This window comes from Oncorhynchus masou, chromosome 19 (assembly GCF_036934945.1).
Source record: "Oncorhynchus masou masou isolate Uvic2021 chromosome 19, UVic_Omas_1.1, whole genome shotgun sequence".
NCBI lineage: Eukaryota > Metazoa > Chordata > Actinopteri > Salmoniformes > Salmonidae > Oncorhynchus > Oncorhynchus masou.
In genome coordinates this window covers 32100456-32124532 of record NC_088230.1, presented here as the reverse complement: position 1 = coordinate 32124532, position 24077 = coordinate 32100456, and the positions used below count along the sequence as shown (strand labels likewise).

The 24077-nt window shown below is 44.9% G+C and overlaps 1 protein-coding gene across 1 annotated transcript in view; it reads left to right on the top strand.

The window, feature by feature from the left end:
* Positions 1-24077, top strand: part of LOC135506182 (protein eva-1 homolog A-like) — a 186840-nt gene that overhangs the window by 47904 nt on the left and 114859 nt on the right. The window contains exons 2-4 of the mRNA XM_064925665.1: positions 1036-1259; positions 7898-8021; positions 9799-9948. Coding sequence (XP_064781737.1) covers positions 1036-1259; positions 7898-8021; positions 9799-9948 — 498 coding nt within the window. The remainder of the gene's footprint in view (positions 1-1035; positions 1260-7897; positions 8022-9798; positions 9949-24077) is intronic.

Sequence of the window (24077 nt, the reverse complement as noted above, 5' to 3'; positions counted from 1 at the left end):
GGTTAGCAGACTTCGCACTAGCGCAGGTTAGCTTAGCGAGGGCTTTAGCTCAAGCCTAGGAAGCTCAGATAGCTTTAAATGCTGGGTCTGTTAGATATGCCTGGAGGCTAACAATGCTAACAGCTAATGACGCTAGGGCCAGGACTTTTAGCGTCTGTGTAGTGTTGTGGTATTCTAGGCCCGGAGCCATGGTTTTTGATATGGTTAAGTGAAGGCAGTCGTTTTGTCAGGGCTTGTTGATGTGTAACATGACTAATGGACCATGGAAAGAGGGGGCTCTTCTACAGAAGCTTCCTACTATCTAGACACAAAACCCCCTACGCGACCAATTTGGCGCTGCCTCTCTTGACAGGGTGTGTCTGTGTTAACGAACAAAAACAAAACATAGCGCAGATAAGACAACTCTCAATATGACATCATCACCATGAAATGAGGGATTAAATGAAAGGAAGGAGGAGAGTGTTTCTTCCGAGGTGGGCCAACCCAGGCAAGACAAAGCAAAGCCTGCCAGGCTGTGTGTGTGATTGGCATTGCTGATTGCCTTATTATCCCGTATGTGTTGTGTTCCTCTTTGATGCCAATTGACTGAGAGAGAACTGCTGCAGCTGTGTGCCACACATTCTAAGTAAAAGTCTTTCAGGATTCAACACACCCATGGCTTTGTCCATTTGAACGTCCTGGGGACTGTGTGTGTGTGTGTTTCTTTACACTGGGGAGGTGGAGGAGTGAAATGTCTCCTATTCAGATCATCTTTGTTTGTAGTGAATGGTCTCCTATTCATAGTGTCTTTTGTTTGTAGTATGATTTTAGGCTTTGCATTCCAGATGGTCTTTAATGCAGTCACGCTGCACTGAGGATCAGATCTCACACTTCACCTGTAGAAGTGATTAGCATCTCAGGGAAATACACATTGACATGATATAGCAATCTGCTGAAAAGATGACCTGGAACACCACTTAAGAGTGGATGGACTGTAAATAGGTGTAGGTGTGCAGCTGTTTTTGTGGTAACCATGGTGTTTTTCTTATCTCCTAGGTTACCTATCCAAAGTGTTGAGGAACTACACCGAGCAGGCTTGTGACGGCGACTTCCTGTCGGTCCGCTGCCCGCCCCGCACCACCATCACCGTCCAATCGGCTTTCTACGGCAGGAAAGGCCCCTCCCACCCCCAGCAGTGCCCGTCCTACCAGAGATACACCCTTGTAGGGACACACCCACTGGAGGATGACACATATTGTTACATGTCCACTGCACTACAGGTAAACATACACAATGCTTCTCTCTGCCACTAGTACAGTAACGACAGTCATTCAATAATGCTCATCTTCTGGTTTTGACATGTGTCCAGGTTGTGTTTCCCAAAAACCTCTTATCAAAATGGCTCATTATTTTTCTCTCTGGTAAACAATACTTTCTTCTCCTCTTTAGTCAGATCAGGGCCCATATCCATAAAGCATCTCAGAAAAGGAGTGCTGATTTAGGATCACTTTTAGCTATTAGATCACAATGAATAGGAATGGAAGGACAGGGAGAACCAGATCCAATTTATTTTAAAATTTAACTAGGCAAGTCAGTTAAGAACAAATACTTATTTACAACGACGGCCCAGGATCAGTGGATTAACTGCCTTGTTCAGGGGCAGAACAACAGATTTTTACCTTGTCGGCTTGGGGAATCGATCTTGCAACCTTTCGGTTACTGGCCCGACGCTCTAAACACTAGGCTGGCTACCTGCTCTAATCACTAGGCTACCTCCTCTAATCACTAGGCTACCTCCTCTAACCACTAGGCTACCTGCCTCTAACCAGTAGGCTACCTGCCTCTAACCAGTAGGCTACCTGCCTCTAGCCACTAGGCTACCTGCCTCTAACTGCTAGGCTACCTGCTCTAACCACTAGGCTACCTGCCTCTAACCACTAGGCTACCTGCCTCTAACCAGTAGGCTACCTGCCACTAGGCTACCTGCCTCTAGCCACTAAGCTACCTGCTCTAACCACTAGGCTACCTGCTCTAACCACTAGGCAACCTGCCTCTAGCCACTAAGCTACCTGCTCTAACCACTAGGCTACCTGCCTCTAGCCACTAGGCTACCTGCTCTAACCACTAGGCTACCTGCCTCTAACCAGTAGGCTACCTGCCTCTAGCCACTAGGCTACCTGCCTCTAGTCACTAGGCTACCTGCTCTAGCCACTAGGCTACCTGCTCTAACCACTAGGCTACCTGCTCTAACCACTAGGGTACCTGCCTCTAACCACTAGGCTACCAGCCGCCCCATCTCAGATCAGTGCTCTGTGATGCTTTTTGAATACAGACCCAGGCCTTTGAAACAGTAGCTATAATGCTCTGGGGATTTCAGAGAAGGTTGCACCCTTCTCTCTTTCTCATGTATTCCCTCCCCCTCCCCCTTCTGGATCCTCATTCACTCATCTACCACATCCCTCCCTCCATCTCAACAGAGTCTGTCGTTGTTTGGCACCTAAAGCTGTCTGAGAAACTTCCAGAAAGACAAAAGCCTCCACACAACCAGGGTTAAAACCCAGGCAATGCCGCTACCACTGATTGCGTAACGCTTTGTGTGAGAATGTTTTTCGGCAAGTGACACACTTTAAGGAGAAGGCATGGAGAGGCAGGCCCAGCCAGCCCTACTACACAAAGCCATTTCATTGAGTCTTTGCCACAACATCCCCATCTTAAATTGATTGGGGGTGCAACGAATAGACTGAAGGCCTCCTTTTGTGTGGGGGGTACACACACACACCCACTCCTGTCCTTTCAGAGTTCTGTTGCCCTCGTCTCCCTCCCACTTTATCTCAAAATAGCTGAATGACGATCATGAGCGCTAAGCTTCAGATCCAGAGAAGGTGCCGAAATGAGAGAAACCGACCCAGAGGCCCTCAGTTGCAATCACTTGGTACTAGAGCGTAGCAACTTTGCTCAATGCAACTCTTGTCTGTTCCAACAACGTCTCAAAAGAAACAATAGATGTGATGGTAGCGATCTTAATCCCGATATCAAAAGCTTTAATATAGAGAGCTTTGAAGACAGGTAGATACGAAGTCAAAGCTTTTTTAGGACTACATGGGGGGTATAGGCTGCTGTACCTTTTCCCATATCCTATCCCTGGCCATTATGTCTCCTTAATGACGCGTGACGACATGACATAAATGTCAGCGTGCTTGAGATTTATGATCTGGCAGCACACGGCAGCAGCACACATATGCCAGAAGAACTCTGGGAGGTTGTCTTCTACACACCAGAACTCTGGGAGGTTGTCTTCTACACACCAGAACTCTGGGAGGTTGTCTTCTACACACCAGGAGAACTCTGGGAGGTTGTCTTCTACACACCAGGACACTGGGAGGTTGTCTTCTACACAGCAGGAGAACTCTGGGAGGTTGTCTTCTACACACCAGAACACTGGGAGGTTGTCTTCTACACACCAGAACACTGGGAGGTTGTCTTCTACACACCAGAACTCCGGGAGATTGTCTTCTACACACCAGAACACTGGGAGGTTGTCTTCTACACGCCAGGAGAACTCTGGGAGGTTGTCTTCTACAAACCAGGAGAACTCTGGGAGGTTGTCTTCTACACACCAGAACACTGGGAGGTTGTCTTCTACACACCAGAACTCTGGGAGGTTGTCTTCTACACACCAGAACTCTGGGAGGTTGTCTTCTACACACCAGAACACTGGGAGGTTGTCTTCTACACACCAGAACACTGGGAGGTTGTCTTCTACACACCAGGACACTGGGAGGTTGTCTTCTACACACCAGGACACTGGGAGGTTGTCTTCTACACACCAGAACTCTGGGAGGTTGTCTTCTACACACCAGAACACTGGGAGGTTGTCTTCTACACACCAGAACTCTGGGAGGTTGTCTTCTACACACCAGAACTCTGGGAGGTTGTCTTCTACACACCAGAACTCTGGGAGGTTGTCTTCTACACACCAGAACTCTGGGAGGTTGTCTTCTACACACCAGAACACTGGGAGGTTGTCTTCTACACACCAGGAGAACTCTGGGAGGTTGTCTTCTACACACCAGAAGAACTCTGGGAGGTTGTCTTCTACACACCAGAACACTGGGAGGTTGTCTTCTACACACCAGGAGAACTCTGGGAGGTTGTCTTCTACACACCAGAACACTGGGAGGTTGTCTTCTACACACCAGAACACTGGGAGGTTGTCTTCTACACACCAGAACACTGGGAGATTGTCTTCTACACACCAGGAGAACTCTGGGAGGTTGTCTTCTACACACCAGAACACCGGGAGTTTGTCTTCTACACACCAGAACACCGGGAGTTTGTCTTCTACACACCAGAACACTGGGAGGTTGTCTTCTCCACACCAGAACACTGGGAGGTTGTCTTCTACACACCAGAACACTGGGAGGTTGTCTTCTACACACCAGAACACTGGGAGATTGTCTTCTACACACCAGAACACTGGGAGGTTGTCTTCTCCATACCAGAACTCTGGGAGGTTGTCTTCTACACACCAGAACACTGGGAGGTTGTCTTCTACACACCAGAACACTGGGAGGTTGTCTTCTACACACCAGAACACTGGGAGGTTGTCTTCTCCATACCAGAACTCTGGGAGGTTGTCTTCTACACACCAGAACACTGGGAAGTTGTCTTCTACACACCAGAACACTGGGAGGTTGTCTTCTACACACCAGAACACTGGGAAGTTGTCTTCCCCACACCAGGACAGTGGGAGGTTGTCTTCTACATACCAGGAGAACACTGGGAGTTTGTCTTCTACACACCAGAACACTGGGAGGTTGTCTTCTACACACCAGAACACTGGGAGGTTGTCTTCTCCACACCAGAACACTGGGAGGTTGTCTTCTCCACACCAGAACACTGGGAGGTTGTCTTCTACACACCAGAACACTGGGAGGTTGTCTTCTACACACCAGAACACTGGGAGATTGTCTTCTACACACCAGAACACTGGGAGGTTGTCTTCTCCACACCAGCACTCTGGGAGGTTGTCTTCTACACACCAGAACACTGGGAGGTTGTCTTCTACACACCAGAACACTGGGAGGTTGTCTTCTCCACACCAGGAGAGCTCTGGGAAGTTGTCTTCTACACACCAGGACACTGGGAGGTTGTCTTCTACACACCAGAACACTGGGAGGTTGTCTTCTACACACCAGAACACTGGGAGGTTGTCTTCTACACACCAGAACACTGGGAGGTTGTCTTCTACACACCAGGAGAACTCTGGGAGGTTGTCTTCTACACACCAGAACACTGGGAGGTTGTCTTCTACACACCAGAACTCTGGGAGGTTGTCTTCTACACACCAGAACTCTGGAAGGTTGTCTTCTACACACCAGAACACTGGGAGGTTGTCTTCTACCCACCAGAACACTGGGAGGTTGTCTTCTACACACCAGAACACTGGGAGGTTTTCTTCTACACACCGGAACACTGGGAGGTTGTCTTCTACACACCGGAACACTGGGAGGTTGTCTTCTACACACCAGGACACTGGGAGGTTGTCTTCTACACACCAGGACACTGGGAGGTTGTCTTCTACACACCAGAACACTGGGAGGTTGTCTTCTACCCACCAGAACACTGGGAGGTTGTTTTCTACACACCAGAACACTGGGATGTTGTCTTCTACACACCAGAACACTGGGAGGTCGTCTTCTACACACCAGGAGAACTCTGGGAGGTTGTTTTCTACACACCAGAACACTGGGAGGTTGTCTTCTACACACCAGAACACTGGGAGGTTGTCTTCTACACACCAGAACACTGGGAGGTTGTCTTCTACACACCAGAACACTGGGAGGTTGTCTTCTACACACCAGAACACTGGGATGTTGTCTTCTACACACCAGGAGAACTCTGGGGGGTTGTCTTCTACACACCAGAACACTGGGATGTTGTCTTCTACACACCAGGAGAACTCTGGGAGTTTGTCTTCTACACACCAGAACACTGGAAGGTTGTCTTCTACACACCAGAACACTGGGATGTTGTCTTCTACACACCAGGAGAACTCTGGGAGGTTGTCTTCTACACACCAGAACACTGGGAGGTTGTCTTCTACACACCAGAACACTGGGAGGTTGTCTTCTACACACCAGAACACTGGGAGGTTGTCTTCTACACACCAGGAGAACTCTGGGAGGTTGTCTTCTACACACCAGAACACTGGGAGGTTGTCTTCTACACACCAGAACTCTGGGAGGTTGTCTTCTACACACCAGAACTCTGGAAGGTTGTCTTCTACACACCAGAACACTGGGAGGTTGTCTTCTACCCACCAGAACACTGGGAGGTTGTCTTCTACACACCAGAACACTGGGAGGTTTTCTTCTACACACCGGAACACTGGGAGGTTGTCTTCTACACACCGGAACACTGGGAGGTTGTCTTCTACACACCAGGACACTGGGAGGTTGTCTTCTACACACCAGGACACTGGGAGGTTGTCTTCTACACACCAGAACACTGGGAGGTTGTCTTCTACCCACCAGAACACTGGGAGGTTGTTTTCTACACACCAGAACACTGGGATGTTGTCTTCTACACACCAGAACACTGGGAGGTCGTCTTCTACACACCAGGAGAACTCTGGGAGGTTGTTTTCTACACACCAGAACACTGGGAGGTTGTCTTCTACACACCAGAACACTGGGAGGTTGTCTTCTACACACCAGAACACTGGGAGGTTGTCTTCTACACACCAGAACACTGGGAGGTTGTCTTCTACACACCAGAACACTGGGATGTTGTCTTCTACACACCAGGAGAACTCTGGGGGGTTGTCTTCTACACACCAGAACACTGGGATGTTGTCTTCTACACACCAGAACACTGGGAGGTTGTCTTCTACACACCAGAACACTGGGAGGTTGTCTTCTACACACCAGGAGAACTCTGGGAGTTTGTCTTCTACACACCAGGAGATCTCTGGGAGTTTGTCTTCTACACACCAGAACACTGGGAGGTTGTCTTCTACACACCAGAACACGGGGAGGTTGTCTTCTCCACACCAGGACACTGGGAGGTTGTCTTCTACACACCAGAACACTGGGAGGTTGTATTCTACACACCAGAACTCTGGGAGGTTGTCTTCTACACACCAGAACTCTGGGAGGTTGTCTTCTACACACCAGAACACTGGGAGGTTGTCTTCTACACACCAGAACTCTGGGAGGTTGTCTTCTACAGACCAGAACACTGGGAGGTTGTCTTCTCCACACCAGAACACTGGGAGGTTGTCTTCTCCACACCAGAACACAGGGAGGTTGTCTTCTACACACCAGGACACTGGGAGGTTGTCTTCTACACACCAGAACACTGGGAGGTTGTCTTCTACACACCAGGAGAACACTGGGAGGTTGTCTTCTACACACCAGAACACTGGGAGGTTGTCTTCTCGACACCAGGAGAAGACTGGGAGGTTGTCTTCTACACACCAGAACTCTGGGAGGTTGTCTTCTACACACCAGAACTCTGGGAGGTTGTCTTCTACACACCAGAACACTGGGAGGTTGTCTTCTACACACCAGAACACTGGGAGGTTGTCTTCTACACACCAGAACACTGGGAGGTTGTCTTCTACACAGCAGAACTCTGGGAGGTTGTCTTCTACACACCAGAACACTGGGAGGTTGTCTTCTACATGGCTTGGGAGGAGAAGGAGATGTCAGGACGCTGGAGTGTAGAACTGTTCCCATGGCCTGGGAGGAGAAGGAGATGTCAGGACACTGGAGTGTAGAACTGTTCCCATGGCCTGGGAGAAGGGGATGGTTAGGGTGTTTGAAGTGGTTTTTGGTTTGTGTGCCCTCCGGCTTGATCATTGTTCTCTCTCTATCTCTCTCTCTCTCTCTCTCTCTCTCTCTTTCAATGGTAGAAAATGTTGGATGAGTGCCAGGACAGGAGGATCTGTCAGGTCCTTGTCAACAGTCGTCTCTTCGGGATGGACCCGTGCCCCAGTAGCAGCAAATACCTCATTGTGTGGTACAAATGCATGCCTAGTAAGTCCCTCCCTCATCACCCCTGAGTTTCTTTATCATTTATGCTCCACCTTACAGTGACTGTTTCTGTCTGTCTATTTCTTACACCACACACACACACACACACACACACACACACACACACACACACACACACACACACACACACAAAGAAATCCCTGGTGACACCATGAAGGTTTAAATCCCATTCATACTAATGTGCAGAAACAGAAGCCTTGATAATGTGGATGCAGGTTGCCATTTATTGGGTTGACTCATGTACTGGAGGCAGCTCTGCAGGTTGGTCACAAGCTGGCACACTCACAGTCATAAAATCAGATTTGAACCTTGACCTTGATCACACTGTTTATCTTATGCCTAAACTCTAACTTGAAATTGAGACCAAAAATTAATATTTTGTTTGAATTCATTTTTATGATATATAGACAATTTTGACTTTGCAGCTGGTCCGTCTAGCGGAAATCACTCTGCCTCTAAGACAAGAGTCATCCCAATGATTGTCAACCTGCAATGTGGATGTGTTTAGCCATGCACAGGTATTCCACACACAGAGCCCAGTCACAGTAACCCGTGACAGCTGAACTCCCTGAAAATCAAAACTATGGACATGGGGGAGTGGAACAGGAATGCACAGGAGAAGACTGGGACAGGGAATGAGATAAAGGGAATGAGAGAGAGAGAGAGATGATTTTAAACCCAGCTCTCTCTCTCTCTCTCCATCTGTTTCCATCCCTCCCTCACCCTCTTTCCTTTCAGAGGCAGTGACACCTGCTCGTTGCACCTCACTAAAACCCCACTTAGATCCTACAGAGACATTTCTCTGTCGCCAAGAAGTCATTGGTTAAGTGACAGAGGACAAAAGAGCTGTTGATTGGTCCAGGGTCAGGGTAGTGGAGGGGTCAGTGGAGTGAGTGGCCACTCCCAGTCAGTCTAGTGTGACCATACCACAGCTCAGGAATAACATGAATGGATTTAGCTACTACAACACCCTGGTTGGCTGGGATTACATCACTGGTATTCTGACTCTGAGAGAAGGGATTACACCAATGGTATTATGACTCTGAGAGAAGGGATTACACCACTGGTATTCTGACTCTGAGAGAAGGGATTACACCACTGGTATTCTGACTCTGAGAGAAGGGATTACACAACTGGTATTCTGGCTCTGAGAGAAGAGATTGCACCACTGGTATTCTGGCTTTGAGAGAAGGGATTACACCACTGGTATTCTGACTCTGAGAGAAGGGATTACACCACTGGTATTCTGGCTTTGGGAGAAGAGATTACACCACTGGTATTCTGGCTCTGAGAGATGGGATTACACCACTGGTATTCTGGCTTTGGGAGAAGGGATTACACCACTGGTATTCTGGCTTTGAGAGATGGGATAACACCACTGGTATTCTGGCTTTGAGAGAAGGGATTACACCACTGGTATTCTGGCTTTGAGAGATGGGATAACACCACTGGTATTCTGGCTTTGAGAGAAGGGATTACACCACTGGTATTCTGGCTCTGAGAGAAGGGATTACACCACTGGTATTCTGACTCTGAGATAAGGAGAGAAGGAGGGAGGGGAGGAAAGATGGATGGTATTTAGAACACACACACCTGAATACCTGCACACTTTCACACCTTCACATGTGCACACCTGAACAACCGCACACTCACAGGCAAAATAAAAGGCCAATTTGAGAGTAAGCCTGAGACCGACAGAAAGGGTAAGGTATGTCTGTGATGATCCTAAAGATGATATCTCTCCCCCACCCCCTTCCAGATGAGTATAAGAGTACGGTGGTGTGTGAGGAGGAGAGGATGAAGCTGAGCTGTAAACAAGGGATGCAGATCGCCGTCTACTCTGCCATGTTTGGTCGAACCCAACAGGGGACCCTGGAGTGTCCTACCCACCACAGGGCACCCTCCGTAGGTAAGACCGTCACCTATGTGTAGAACCTGGAGTTTTCCCCAAAGCTTGATCTGATCATGAAAAACTCTTGACCTGAATTCTCTAGGTAGCTAGGACTGAAAGGTTTTCTCAGAATAACAATCTTGCCTTTATGGCCACACATGTACTCTTCTAATATCTACCTGGCACAGCCAGAAGAGGACTGGCCACCCCTCAGAGCCTGGTTCCTCTGTACAGTAGGTTTCTTCCTAGGTTCCTGTCTTTCTAGTGAGTTCTTCGTAGCCACCGTGTTTCTACATCTGCATTGCTTGCTGTTTGGGGTTTTAGGCTGGGTTTCTGTATAGCACTTTGTGACATCAGCTGATCTGAAAAGGGCTTTATACACAGGCCAGTTGGGAAAAGGCACTTACTATCACTATGGGTGCCTGCCCCTACAACAACCTTCATTGTTTGGAAACCTGAAGGGACTGGTAAATTGGGACCCAATGGTGTTACTCCATCTATCTTTCCAAAGGTCTTAGCGAAGTTTCCTCCATATGTATTTATTTCACCTGTCCCGTCAGAATTGCAAATAGTGCAGGGCTAGGGTTTGTTATGTCAGTGGGCCGAGCATTAACTTAATTATATTGCCCCAGTAACTGACCAATGGCCGCTGCTTCAGAACCATTTCTTTCTACTAGTGAATCACTCCAACTGGATCAGGAAGTAATCACTCACATACTGGATCAGGAAGTAATCACTCACATACTGGATCAGGAAGTAATCACTCACATACTGGATCAGGAAGTAATCACTCACATACTGGATCAGGAAGTAATCACTCACATACTGGATCAGGAAGTAATCACTCACATACTGGATCAGGAAGTAATCACTCACATACTGGATCAGGAAGTAATCACTCACATACTGGATCAGGAAGTAATCACTCACATACTGGATCAGGAAGTAATCACTCATATACTGTGTGTCTGATGGTTGGTTCTGTATTCATGAGGTTTCAAATGCTTGTAGGATATGTTTATAGTGGACACACACAGCCAAAGGAATAGGAGTGGACTTTATGCCAGAGTTCTCTGTCATCCACAGGGGAGAGTTTGGCTCGTAGTAAAAGGACAGGATTGAGGTGTGTATGTCTGTGCTTGTGAATATGTGCATGTGAGTGTAATTTTGTCATTTTTAATAGGATCAAAGCTTCCTGGGGTCCAACACCAATTAACAAGACATTACAAACAACCACAAATCAAGGCTTCAAAAACATTCAACAAGTAGACAATAAAGACAATGAAATACCTGACAGGAAACTCAGTTGATGCTTTCTATTTCCTGTCCAGTCATATGGTCTACCACATTAGATGTTCTTTAATTTTTTTCTTGTAGGTGGATTGACTTTTTGCCTGAGAAATATGGATTGGTAAAGAGTTCCATTCAGATGAGAAATATGGATTGGTAAAGAGTTCCATTCAGCAGAGAAAGATGGATTTGTAAAGAGTTCCATTCAGCAGAGAAATATGGATTGGTAAAGAGTTCCATTCAGCTGAGAAATATGGATTGGTAAAGAGTTCCATTCAGCTGAGAAATATGGATTGGTAAAGAGTTCCATTCAGCAGGGAAATATGGATTGGTAAAGAGTTCCATTCAGCTGAGAAAGATGGATTTGTAAAGAGTTCCATTCAGCTGAGAAATATGGATTGGTAAAGAGTTCCATTCAGCAGAGAAATATGGATTGGTAAAGAGTTCCATTCAGCAGAGAAATATGGATTGGTAAAGGGGTCCATTCAGCTGAGAAATATGGATTGGTAAAGAGGTCCATTCAGATGAGAAATATGGATTGGTAAAGAGGTCCATTCAGCAGAGAAATATGGATTGGTAAAGAGTTCCATTCAGATGAGAAATATGGATTGGTAAAGAGTTCCATTCAGATGAGAAATATGGATTGGTAAAGAGTTCCATTCAGATGAGAAATATGGATTGGTAAAGAGTTCCATTCAGCTGAGAAATATGGATTGGTAAAGAGTTCCATTCAGATGAGAAATATGGATTGGTAAAGAGTTCCATTCAGCTGAGAAATATGGATTGGTAAAGAGTTCCATTCAGATGAGAAATATGGATTGGTAAAGAGTTCCATTCAGCAGAGAAATATGGATTGGTAAAGAGTTCCATTCAGATGAGAAATATGGATTGGTAAAGAGGTCCATTCAGCAGAGAAATATGGATTGGTAAAGAGTTCCATTCAGATAGATTTAAGGCGATTTGTTCTTGGCTTGGGTTGTCTTCGCTGCCCTGAATTTGCTTGTCTGGTTTGGTGGTTATGTGCGTTGCTAGTATGTACTAACTTGACTGAAAAATACTGTGTTTTTAAAAAAAAAATAGAACATTCCTAAAGAAAGTCAGAAGACTAAATAGTATTTTGTTTTTAACAAATGTTTGTGTGCGTGTGTGTGCGTGCGTGTGTGCATGTGTGCGTGTGTGTGTGTTGTAGAGGCTGTATCAATATATCTCACAGGCAGCAATGTTGTTGAAGGGGATTTTAATGGCTGTATTCTTGGATCTGATCAAATAAAAACAGATTAAATCTAAGCTTATTTGTCACATGTGCCGAATACAACAGGTATAATACAACCTTACTGTGAAATGCTTACTTACAAGCCCCTAACCAACAAAGCAGTTTTAAGAGAAATAATTAAAGAGCAGCAGTAAAATAACAATAGCAGGGCTATATACAGGGGGTACCGGTACAGAGTCAATGTGCGGGGGGGGGGGCACATGTAGGTAGATTGGTGCAGTGAAATGTGTTGTTTGCACATCAACAGATTTTTCACCTTGTCTGCTCTGGTTTTCAAACCAGCAACCTTTTGGTTTCTGACCTAACACGCGAACTGCTCGGCTACCACGAGAGGTAGGTGTCACTCCAACTACAGCTACTTTGTAGGCTTGGCCAACAGTCATTCCGTGGAATAGTCTATCAGGCACCAAACGAAAGGAAACAGACTGAAGCGGGGGGATTAATAAGAAACTCTCATTTTAGTTTTCCGTTGCCAACGTTTGAACACCTTTTTCTATTTTTGATTGAACCTTTATTTAACTAGGCAAGTCACTGGCCAAACCCGGACGACGCTGGTTGTGCGCCGCCCTATGTCCTGATAATTTGTCTCCTTTGAAAAGTGTAGGAGGCATGTGTGGGTGTGGGTGAGTGGGTCAAATGTCATTTGGCACAATTCATGATTCAAACAATGCACTGGGGACATGCCCCCGACTGTGTGTGTTTGTGTGTGTGTCGCCATAGCAAATGTGAGTGTATGTGTGTGTATTTGTCTATGTGTGTGTGTGTGACAGGGGTGTCAGGATAGGGCCAGGAGGCTGAATCAGGTGTCAGAGTCAGATATCGACAGTGTGTGTGTCCTTTATGTGATATGAGCAGCCAGTTAGTCAGTCAGTGGGTGTGTCCCAAATGGCACCCTAAGCCCTATAGAGTCCATTACTTTTGACCAGGGTCCATAGCGCTGTGGTCAAAAGTAGTTCACTATGTAGGGAATAGGGTTCCATTTGGGACGAGACCAGTGTGGGAGCACACTTTGATGAGACACGCCTATTTCCATCGACGGGGCTGTAGTGGAGCAGGTTGAGAGCTTCAAGGTCCTTGGCGTCCACAACACCAACAAACTAACATGGTCCAAGCACACCAAGACAGTCGTGAAGAGGGCACGACAAAACCTATTCCCCCTCAGGAGACTGAAAAGATTTGGCATGGGTCCTGAGATCCTCAAAAGGTTTTACAGCTGCACCATCGAGAGCATCCTGACGGGTTACATCACTGCCTGGTATGGCAACTGCTCGGACTCCTACAGCAAGGCACTACAGAGGGTTGTGTGATCGGCCCAGTACATCACTAGGGCCAAGCTTCCTGCCATCCAGGACCTCTATACAAGGCCATAAAAATGGTCAAAGACTCCAGCCACCCTAGTCATAGACTGTTCTCTCTGCTACCACACGGCAAGCGGTAAGTCTAGGTCCAAGAGGCTTCTAAACAACTTCTACCCCCAAGCCATACGACTCCTGAACATCTAATCAAATGGCTACCCAGACTATTTGCATTGCCCCCCCCCCCCCCACTCTTTTACGCTGCTGCTACTCTCTTTTATTATCTATGCATAGTCACTTTAATAACTATGTACATATTACCTCAACTAACCTGTGCCCCCTCACATTGCCTCTGTACCGGTACCCCCTGGTATATAGCCTCTCTAGTGTTATTTTACTGCTGCTCTTTAAGTATTTGGTACTTTTATTTCATACTTTTTTTGTTGTTGGTATTTTTCTTAACTGCATTGTTGGTTAAGGGCTTGTCTGTAAGCATTTCACTGTAAGTTCTACACCAGTTGTATTCCGCACATGTGACAAATAATCACCACTGGCAGGTGGACAAGGAATATAGGACAGTTTGTGAGTTAAAACAGAGTCAGGTTTTTTTCTCACAGCAACGTTGCCATTCTCTTCGACAATGCTCGCTATAAGGTAGCCTCGATCTACCATCCAGATCTGCGAGCTCACATACGTATATTTCACTACACTGAATCAGCTAAACACATGTATTTAAGCTTGCCTGATCTGGACGGTAGTACGAGGCTAGTTCTAAGGAGGGTTGACACAACCTTAAGCACAGAGTCAATTTCCCCCTCAGTCCCATTCTTTCTCATATTTTCCCTGTTCTCTGTATTTCATATAACTGTCCCTATCATTGACTTTCTCTCACCATGTCCCACTGCCCCACAAACTGTCCCCTACTTGATTCCCCCGGTCGTCTTCCATACAAAGAAAGTGAAGTGAGGTTTTATTGAGTGACAGGCCAGACTAACAATGTTAATGATGCTTTTCTCTCCTGTGTAATACCAGGACCAAGGTGTCTGGAGACACTGTTTGTTTGTGCCTCGGTCTGACTTTTCTAAGTTAAAATAGACCATAAAGGTTCCTCGCTATTTAGGAAAGTGTGTGTGTGTCCACCAGATCCAAGGCATTACCTCATTAACTCGTCTTAACTAATGCACCAATCAGAGAAGAGCTGTCTGAGGTCTCAGCTCACCACCTGAACCTATGTAGCTGCCTGCACCTGTGTGTGTGTGTGTGTGTGTGTGTGTGTGTGTGTGTGTGTGTGTGTGTGGCATTAAGGATTTTGTTCTCAGAATAGTTGTGGATCTTTCCTGATCAGAAACCCACCTAAGAAGTATGGCTCTGGTTCTGTAGCCGGAAGAAGACTGCTCATCTGATATCAGCACAGTACAAATGCAGACATTTTCAACAAAACATGTTCAATGTTTGACTTTATTCAAAAAATGAAGTGACCCCAACATTGTTTGTTAGTGTAGTCCTACAAACACACTGTTACAACCATTGAGCTTCATGTTATTGAGTATATGACTTAGCAGCACAGTGCACACTGTCTTGATTTTTTTGAAGTAGGCTGACCAATTCCATGTTATGTGTTCTGGAACAATTAGTGTGTTTGACCCTTCTCTGGCTGTCTTCATGATAACAGTCCGAGTCAGAGGCCTCTGAGGTGACGAGGCACTTCAATGTCAGGAAATGACACAGGAGGAACATTTGGCAGCAGTCACATATACACACACTCACACACACCATGTTTAGGCGCCACAGTGTTGTTATTTTACCCTCTGATAATCTATCAGTTTACCCAGAAGTGCTTGTGCCCGAACGACTGAAATAATGTTAGTGTTTTTAGATATGAATGTTTCTGTTTTAGACACAGTATTTATGCTTTTGTTTTTTACATATGTATGTTTTTGTTTGATAAAGATTGTATCACTAAAAACACATTTGCATAGGTTTTACTGTTTTATTAACTCAGCCTAATATTGTTAAATTACACTACCAGTCAAAAATTTGGACAGATCAACTTATTCAAGGGTTTTTCTTTATTTGTACTATTTTCTACATTGTAGAATAGTGAAGACATCAAAACCATGACATAACACATATGGAATCATGTAGTAACCAAAAACGTGTTAAACAAATCAAAATGTTTTTTTATATTTGAGATTTTTAAAAGTGGCCACCCTTTGCCTTGATGACAGCTTTGCACACTCTTGGCATTCTCTCAACCAGCTTCACCTGGTATGCTTTTCCAACAGTCTTGAAGGATTTCCCACATATGCTGAGCACTTGTTGGCTGCTTTTCCTTCCTTCACTCTGTGGTCCAACTCATCCCAAACCATCTCAATTTGGTTGAGGTCAGGTGATTGTGGAGGCCAGGTCATCTGATGCAACATTCCATCACTCTCTTTCCTGGTCAAATATCCCTTACGCAGCCTGAAGGTGTGTGTTGGGTCATTGTCCTGCTGAAAAACAAATGATAGCTCAAACCAGATGGGATGGTGTATGGCTGCAGAATGCTGTGGTAGCCATGCTGGTTAAGTGTGTGTTGATTTCTAAATAAATCACTGACAGTGTCACCAGCAAAGCACCCCCACACCGTCACACCTCCTCCTCCTCCATGCTTCATGGAAGGAACCACACATGCAGAGATCATCCGTTCACCTACTCTGCATGTCACAAAGACACGGCGGTTGGAACCAAAAATCTCAAATTTGGACTCATCATACCAAAGGAAAAATTTCCACCGATCTAATGTCCATTGCTCATGTTTCTTTGCTCAAGCAAATGTCTTCTTCTTATTGATGTCCTATAGTAGGGGTTTCTTTGCAGCCACTCAGCTAATGAACAATGACATTATTTTAATTAATTCTGCAACTCTTCCAACTATTCACTTTTTTCACAACTACCACCAGTTTAGCAACAAAACATTTTCAACAAAGACATATTGACATTGTCAAATAAAAGCATGTTGAACAAATAAAGGACATTTCATGCTGAAACCCTCATATTAAACTCCAAGAGTATTCACTGAGTTGATGGTTTATAATTAGAATAATGCTTTACAGCTATGCCATTCTATTTTCTATTTTAAAATCTGAGTATTTTATTATTTTAAATATTTTACATGTGATAAGGCTACACAGAGGGCCACACCTATGATAATGTGAAGGACCCAAACATTATATAAAATCCTTGAAAGTTAACAACATTTTGGTAGTTTACTGGTAAACTTTCCATTAATATACCCTCCCTTTGAAAGTTACCATTAATATACCCTCCCTTTGAAAGTTACCATTAATATACCCTCCCTTTGAAAGTTACCATTAATATACCCTCCCTTTGAAAGGTTCCAGCCTGTTCAACCTCTCTTTCGTATCGTCCAAGATCCCTACAGACTGGAAAGCTGCTGCGGTCATCCCCCTCTTCAAAAAGGGGTGACACTCTGAACCCAAACTGTAATACACCTATATCCATCTTGCCCTGCCTATCTAAAGTCTTCGAAAGACAAATTAATAAACAGATCACTGACCATTTCGAATCCCACTGTACCTTCTCCACTGTGCAATCCGGTTTCCGAGCCAGTCACGGGTGCACCTCAGCCACGCTCAAGGTACTAAACAATATCATAACCGCCATCGATAATAGACAGTACTGTGCAGCCGTCTTCATCAACCTGGCCAAGGCTTTCGACTTTGTCAATCACCGTATTCTTATCGGCAGACTCAATAGCCTTGGTTTTTCTAATGACTGCCTCGCCTGGTTCACCAACTACTTTGCAGACAGAGTTCAGTGTGTCAAATCGGAGGGCATGTTGTCCGAACCTCTGGCAGTCTCACAGGGTTCAATTCTCGGGCCGACTCTTTTCTCTGTATATATCAATGATGTTGCTCTTGCTGCGGGCGATTCCCTGATCCACCTCTACGCAGACGACACCATTCTGTATACATCTTGCCCTTCCTTGGACACTGTGCTACCTAACTTCCAAACAAGCTTCAATGCCATACAACACTCCTGCCGTGGCCTCCAACTGCTCTTAAACGCTAGTATAACCAAATGCATGCATTTTTTTGTTCTTTTTTTTTGGAAGGTTCCAGTGATATACCCTCCCTTTGGAAGGTTCCAGTGATATACCCTCCCTTTGGAAGGTTCCAGTGATATACCCTCCCTTTGGAAGGTTTCAGTGATATACCCTCCCTTTGGAAGGTTCCAGTGATATACCCGCCCTTTGGAAGGTTCCAGTGATATACCCTCCCTTTGGAAGGTTCCAGTGATATACCCTCCCTTTGGAAGGTTCCAGTGATATACCCGCCCTTTGGAAGGTTCCAGTGATATACCCGCCCTTTGGAAGGTTCCAGTGATATACCCGCCCTTTGGAAGGTTCCAGTGATATACCCGCCCTTTGGAAGGTTTCAGTGATATACCCGCCCTTTGGAATGTTCCAGTGATATACCCGCCCTTTGGAAGTTTCCAGTGATATACCCTCCCTTTGGAAGGTTTCAGTGATATACCCGCCCTTTGGAAGTTTCTAGTAATATCCTTTTTAACCCTGGTTCTAGTACATCTTGTTGGTGTAGTGTATATGCTGCAACAGGTGTGTGTGTAGGGGGGGGGGGGTCGGTGTGTGTTTGTGTGTAAAATGTGAAGTTCAATGGTATTCAAGTATGACTCATAGTGGAAGTGGAGACGGGTGCTTCAGCTACCGGTAAGCATGTCCACCCATTGTCTGGGAGGTTCCAGGAAAGGTGTGGGAGTGTGTTTTGGATCATTCCAAGGAAAGGTGTGTGTTATTGTACCTAGTTTCAGGACACAGTGTTCACGTGTATGTGTTTCGCTCCTTTCACCCTGTGTGAACTTAGAGCGGCCAAAAACAACACTCATGTCTTAGACGTGTGACATCATCCAGGTCCGCCCACCCTCTCTGTCATTGGATACTGATGATAGCATAGCATCGCAATGCTAGTGGGTTTAAGAGGAACTGCAGTGGAGTCGCCAAAATAAACATAATACATAAAAAATGGCGTACGGGACAATATACAAACATTTTGGTAAAGATCATTTGAAAAATGTATTAAATATATTTATTGGTTTCCTACTGGGTATTTATTTGTTTCTTACTGAGTATTTATTTGTTTCTTACTGAGTATTTATTGGTTTCTTACTGAGTATTTATTGGTTTGCTACTGAGTATTTATTGGTTTGCTACTGAGTATTTATTGGTTTGCTACTGAGTATTTATTGGTTTGCTACTGAGTATTTATTGGTTTGCTACTGAGTATTTATTGGTTTGCTGCTGAGTATTTATTTGTTTCTTACTGAGTATTTATTTGTTTCTTACTGAGTATTTATTGGTTTCTTACTGAGTATTTATTGGTTTGCTACAGAGTATTTATTGGTTTGCTACTGAGTATTTATTGGTTTGCTACTGAGTATTTATTGGTTTGCTACTGAGTATTTATTTGTTTCTTACTGAGTATTTATTTGTTTCTTACTGAGTATTTATTGGTTTGCTACTGAGTATTTATTGGTTTCTTACTGAGTATTTATTGGTTTGCTACTGAGTATTTATTGGTTTCTTACTGAGTATTTATTGGTTTCTTACAGAGTATTTATTGGTTTGCTACTGAGTATTTATTGGTTTGCTACTGAGTATTTATTGGTGGTGCGCCTCTGCTGCTATATCATGGCCACCACTGACAAAAATATATATTTTTATATATATATATATATATAGGCTATAGACAAATCATAGAAAATCTAGCCAAAATTGTATTTGCCACATGCACCTAATATATCAAGTGTAGACTTTATCGTGAAATGCTTACTTACAATCTCTTACTTACGATCCCCAACAATGCAGTTAAAAGGTATGAATATTTGCAAATAGATAAATAAATAGTAACACAATAAAATAGCAACAACGATGCTATATACAGGCTATATACAGACTATATACAGGCTATATACAGACTATATACAGGCTATATACAGGCTATATGCTATATACAGGCTATATGCTATATACAGGCTATATGCTATATACAGGCTATATACAGGCTATATGCTATATACAGGCTATATGCTATATACAGGCTATATACAGACTATATGCAGGCTATATGCTATATACAGGTTATATGCTATATACAGGCTATATACAGGCTATATACAGGCTATATGCTATATACAGGCTATATGCTATATACAGGCTATATGTTATATACAGGCTATATACAGGCTATATACAGGCTATATGCTATATACAGGCTATATGTTATATACAGGCTATATACAGGCTATATACAGGCTATATGCTATATACAGGCTATATGCTATATACAGGCTATATACAGGCTATATACATGCTATATGCTATATACAAGCTATATACAGGCTATATACAGGCTATATGCTATATACAGGCTATATACAGGCTATATACAGGCTATATACAGGCTATATGCTATATACAGGCTATATACAGGCTATATGCTATATACAGGCTATATACAGGCTATGTGCTATATACAGGTTATATACAGGCTATATACAGGCTATATGCTATATACAGGCTATATACAGGTTATATACAGGCTATATGCTATATGCAGGCTATATGCTATATACAGGCTATATGCTATATGCAGGCTATATACAGGCTATATGCTATATACAGGCTATATACAGGTTATATACAGGCTATATGCTATATGCAGGCTATATACAGGCTATATGCTATATACAGGCTATGTCCAGCCTCTTGACAACAAGGTTGATGAAATCCGAGCAAGGGTGGCATTCCAGAGGGACATCAGAGACTGTAACGTTCTGTGCTTCGCGGAAACATGGCTTACTGGAGAGACGCTATCCGAAGCGGTGCAGCCAACGGGTTTCTCCACGCATCGTGCCGACAGAAACAAACACCTTTCTGGTAAGAAGAGGGGTGGGGGTGTATGCCTTATGGCTAACGAGGCATGGTGCGATGAAAGAAACATACAGGAACTCAAATCCTTCTGTTCACCTGATTTAGAATTCCTCACAAACAAATGTAGACCGCATTATCTACCAAGAGAATTCTCTTCGATTATAATCACAGCCGTATATATCCCCCCAAGCAGACACATCGATGGCTCTGAACGAACTTTATTTAACTCTTTGCAAACTGGAAACCATTTATCCGGAGGCTGCATTCATTGTTGCTGGGGATTTTAACAAGGCTAATCTGAAAACAAGACTCCCTAAATTTTATCAGCATATCGATTGCGCAACCAGGGGCGGAAAAACCTTGGATCACTGTTACTCTAACTTCCGCGACGCATATAAGGCCCTGCCCCGCCCCCCTTTCGGAAAAGCTGACCACGACTCCATTTTGCTGATACCTGCCTACAGACAAAAGCTAAAAAAAGAAGCTCCCGCGCGGAGGTCTGTCGAACGCTGGTCCGACCAAGCTGACTCCACACTCCAAGACTGCTTCCATCACGTGGACTGGGACATGTTTCGTTATTGCGTCAGATAACAACATTGACGAATACGCTGATTCGGTGTGCGAGTTCATTAGAACGTGCGTTGAAGATGTCGTTCCCATAGCAACGATTAAAACATTCCCTAACCAGAAACTGTGGATTGATGGCAGTATTCGCGTGAAACTGAAAGCGCGAACCACTGCTTTCAATCAGGGCAAGGTGTCTGGTAACATGACTGAATACAAACAGTGCAGCTATTCCCTCCGTAAGGCTATCAAACAAGCTAAGCGTCAGTACAGAGACAAAGTAGAATCTCAATTCAACGGCTCAGACACAAGAGGCATGTGGCAGGGTCTACAGTCAATCACGGACTACAGGAAGAAATCCAGCCCAGTCACGGACCAGGATGTCTTGCTCCCAGGCAGACTAAATAACTTTTTGCCCGCTTTGAGGACAATACAGTGCCACTGACACGGCCTGCAACGGAAACATGCGGTCTCTCCTTCACTGCAGCCGAGGTGAGTAAAACATTTAAACGTGTTAACCCTCGCAAGGCTGCAGGCCCAGACGGCATCCCCAGCCGCGCCCTCAGAGCATGCGCAGACCAGCTGGCTGGAGTGTTTACGGACATATTCAATCAATCCCTATACCAGTCTGCTGTTCCCACATGCTTCAAGAGGGCCACCATTGTTCCTGTTCCCAAGAAAGCTAAGGTAACTGAGCTAAACGACTACCGCCCCGTAGCACTCACTTCCGTCATCATGAAGTGCTTTGAGAGACTAGTCAAGGACCATATCACCTCCACCCTACCTGACACCCTAGACCCACTCCAATTTGCTTACCGCTCAAATAGGTCCACAGACGATGCAATCTCAACCACACTGCACACTGCCCTAACCCATCTGGACAAGAGGAATACCTATGTGAGAATGCTGTTCATCGACTACAGCTCGGCATTCAACACCATAGTACCCTCCAAGCTTGTCATCAAGCTCGAGACCCTGGGTCTCGACCCCGCCCTGTGCAACTGGGTACTGGACTTCCTGACGGGCCGCCCCCAGGTGGTGAGGGTAGGTAACAACATCTCCTCCCCGCTGATCCTCAACACTGGGGCCCCACAACGGTGCGTTCTGAGCCCTCTCCTGTACTCCCTGTTTACCCACGACTGCGTGGCCACGCACGCATCCAACTCAATCATCAAGTTTGCGGACGACACAACAGTGGTAGGCTTGATTACCAACAACGACGAGACGGCCTACAGGGAGGAGGTGAGGGCCCTCGGAGTGTGGTGTCAGGAAAATAACCTCACACTCAACGTCAACAAAACTAAGGAGATGATTGTGGACTTCAGGAAACAGCAGAGGGAACACCCCCCTATCCACATCGATGGAACAGTAGTGGAGAGAGTAGCAAGTTTTAAGTTCCTCGGCATACACATCACAGACAAACTGAATTGGTCCACTCACACAGACAGCATTGTGAAGAAGGCGCAGCAGTGCCTCTTCAACCTCAGGAGGCTGAAGAAATTCGGCTTGTCACAAAAAGCACTCACAAACTTCTACAGATGCACAATCGAGAGCATCCTGGCGGGCTGTATCACCGCCTGGTACGGCAACTGCTCCGCCCTCAACCGTAAGGCTCTCCAGAGGGTAGTGAGGTCTGCACAACGCATCACCGGGGGCAAACTACCTGCCCTCCATTACACCTACACCACCCGATGTTACAGGAAGGCCATAAAGATCATCAAGGACATCAACCACCTGAGCCACTGCCTGTTCACCCCGCTTTCATCCAGAAGGCGAGGTCAATACAGGTGCATCAAAGCTGGGACCGAGAGACTGAAAAACAGCTTCTATCTCAAGGCCATCAGACTGTTAAACAGCCACCACTAACATTGAGTGGCTGCTGCCAACACACTGACTCAACTCCAGCCACTTTAATAATGGGAATTGATGGGAAATGATGTAAATATATCACTAGCCACTTTAAACAATGCTACCTTATATAATGTTATTTACCCTACATTATTCATCTCATATGCATACGTATATACTGTACTCTATATCATCGACTGCATCCTTATGTAATACATGTATCACTAGCCACTTTAACTATGCCACTTTGTTTACATACTCATCTCATATGTATATACTGTACTCGATACCATCTACTGTATCTTGCCTATGCTGCTCTGTACCATCACTCATTCATATATCCTTATGTACATATTCTTTATCCCCTTACACTGTGTATAAGACAGTAGTTTAGGAATTGTTAGTTAGATTACTTGTTGGTTATTACTGCATTGTCGGAACTAGAAGCACAAGCATTTCGCTACACTCGCATTAACATCTGCTAACCATGTGTATGTGACAAATAAAATTTGATTCGATTTGATTTACAGGCTATATACAGGCTATATGCTATATACAGGCTATATACAGGCTATATACATGGAGTACTGGTATATATGAAACATAAATTAATCCGAATGGTAATGTAGATTATTATGTAGAAAAGATAATGGAGCTATATAGTTTTAAATGAGATCATCTTTGAGAACTAACAGTCACCAAATGCGCCATTGCCCACATGCACTGCAGGCTAATGGGGGCCTGTCTGTCACTGGCCTTTCTTGTTCCAGGGGGAGGAGTTTCAGTATGACACTGACTGACTGATACAATCCCTCTGGGGGAAAAACATGTGCATAAACATACACATACTATACACACACACACACACACACAGTCTTGTATAACTAACATTGTGGTAACACACAATTCAGTCCCATTTAAAATC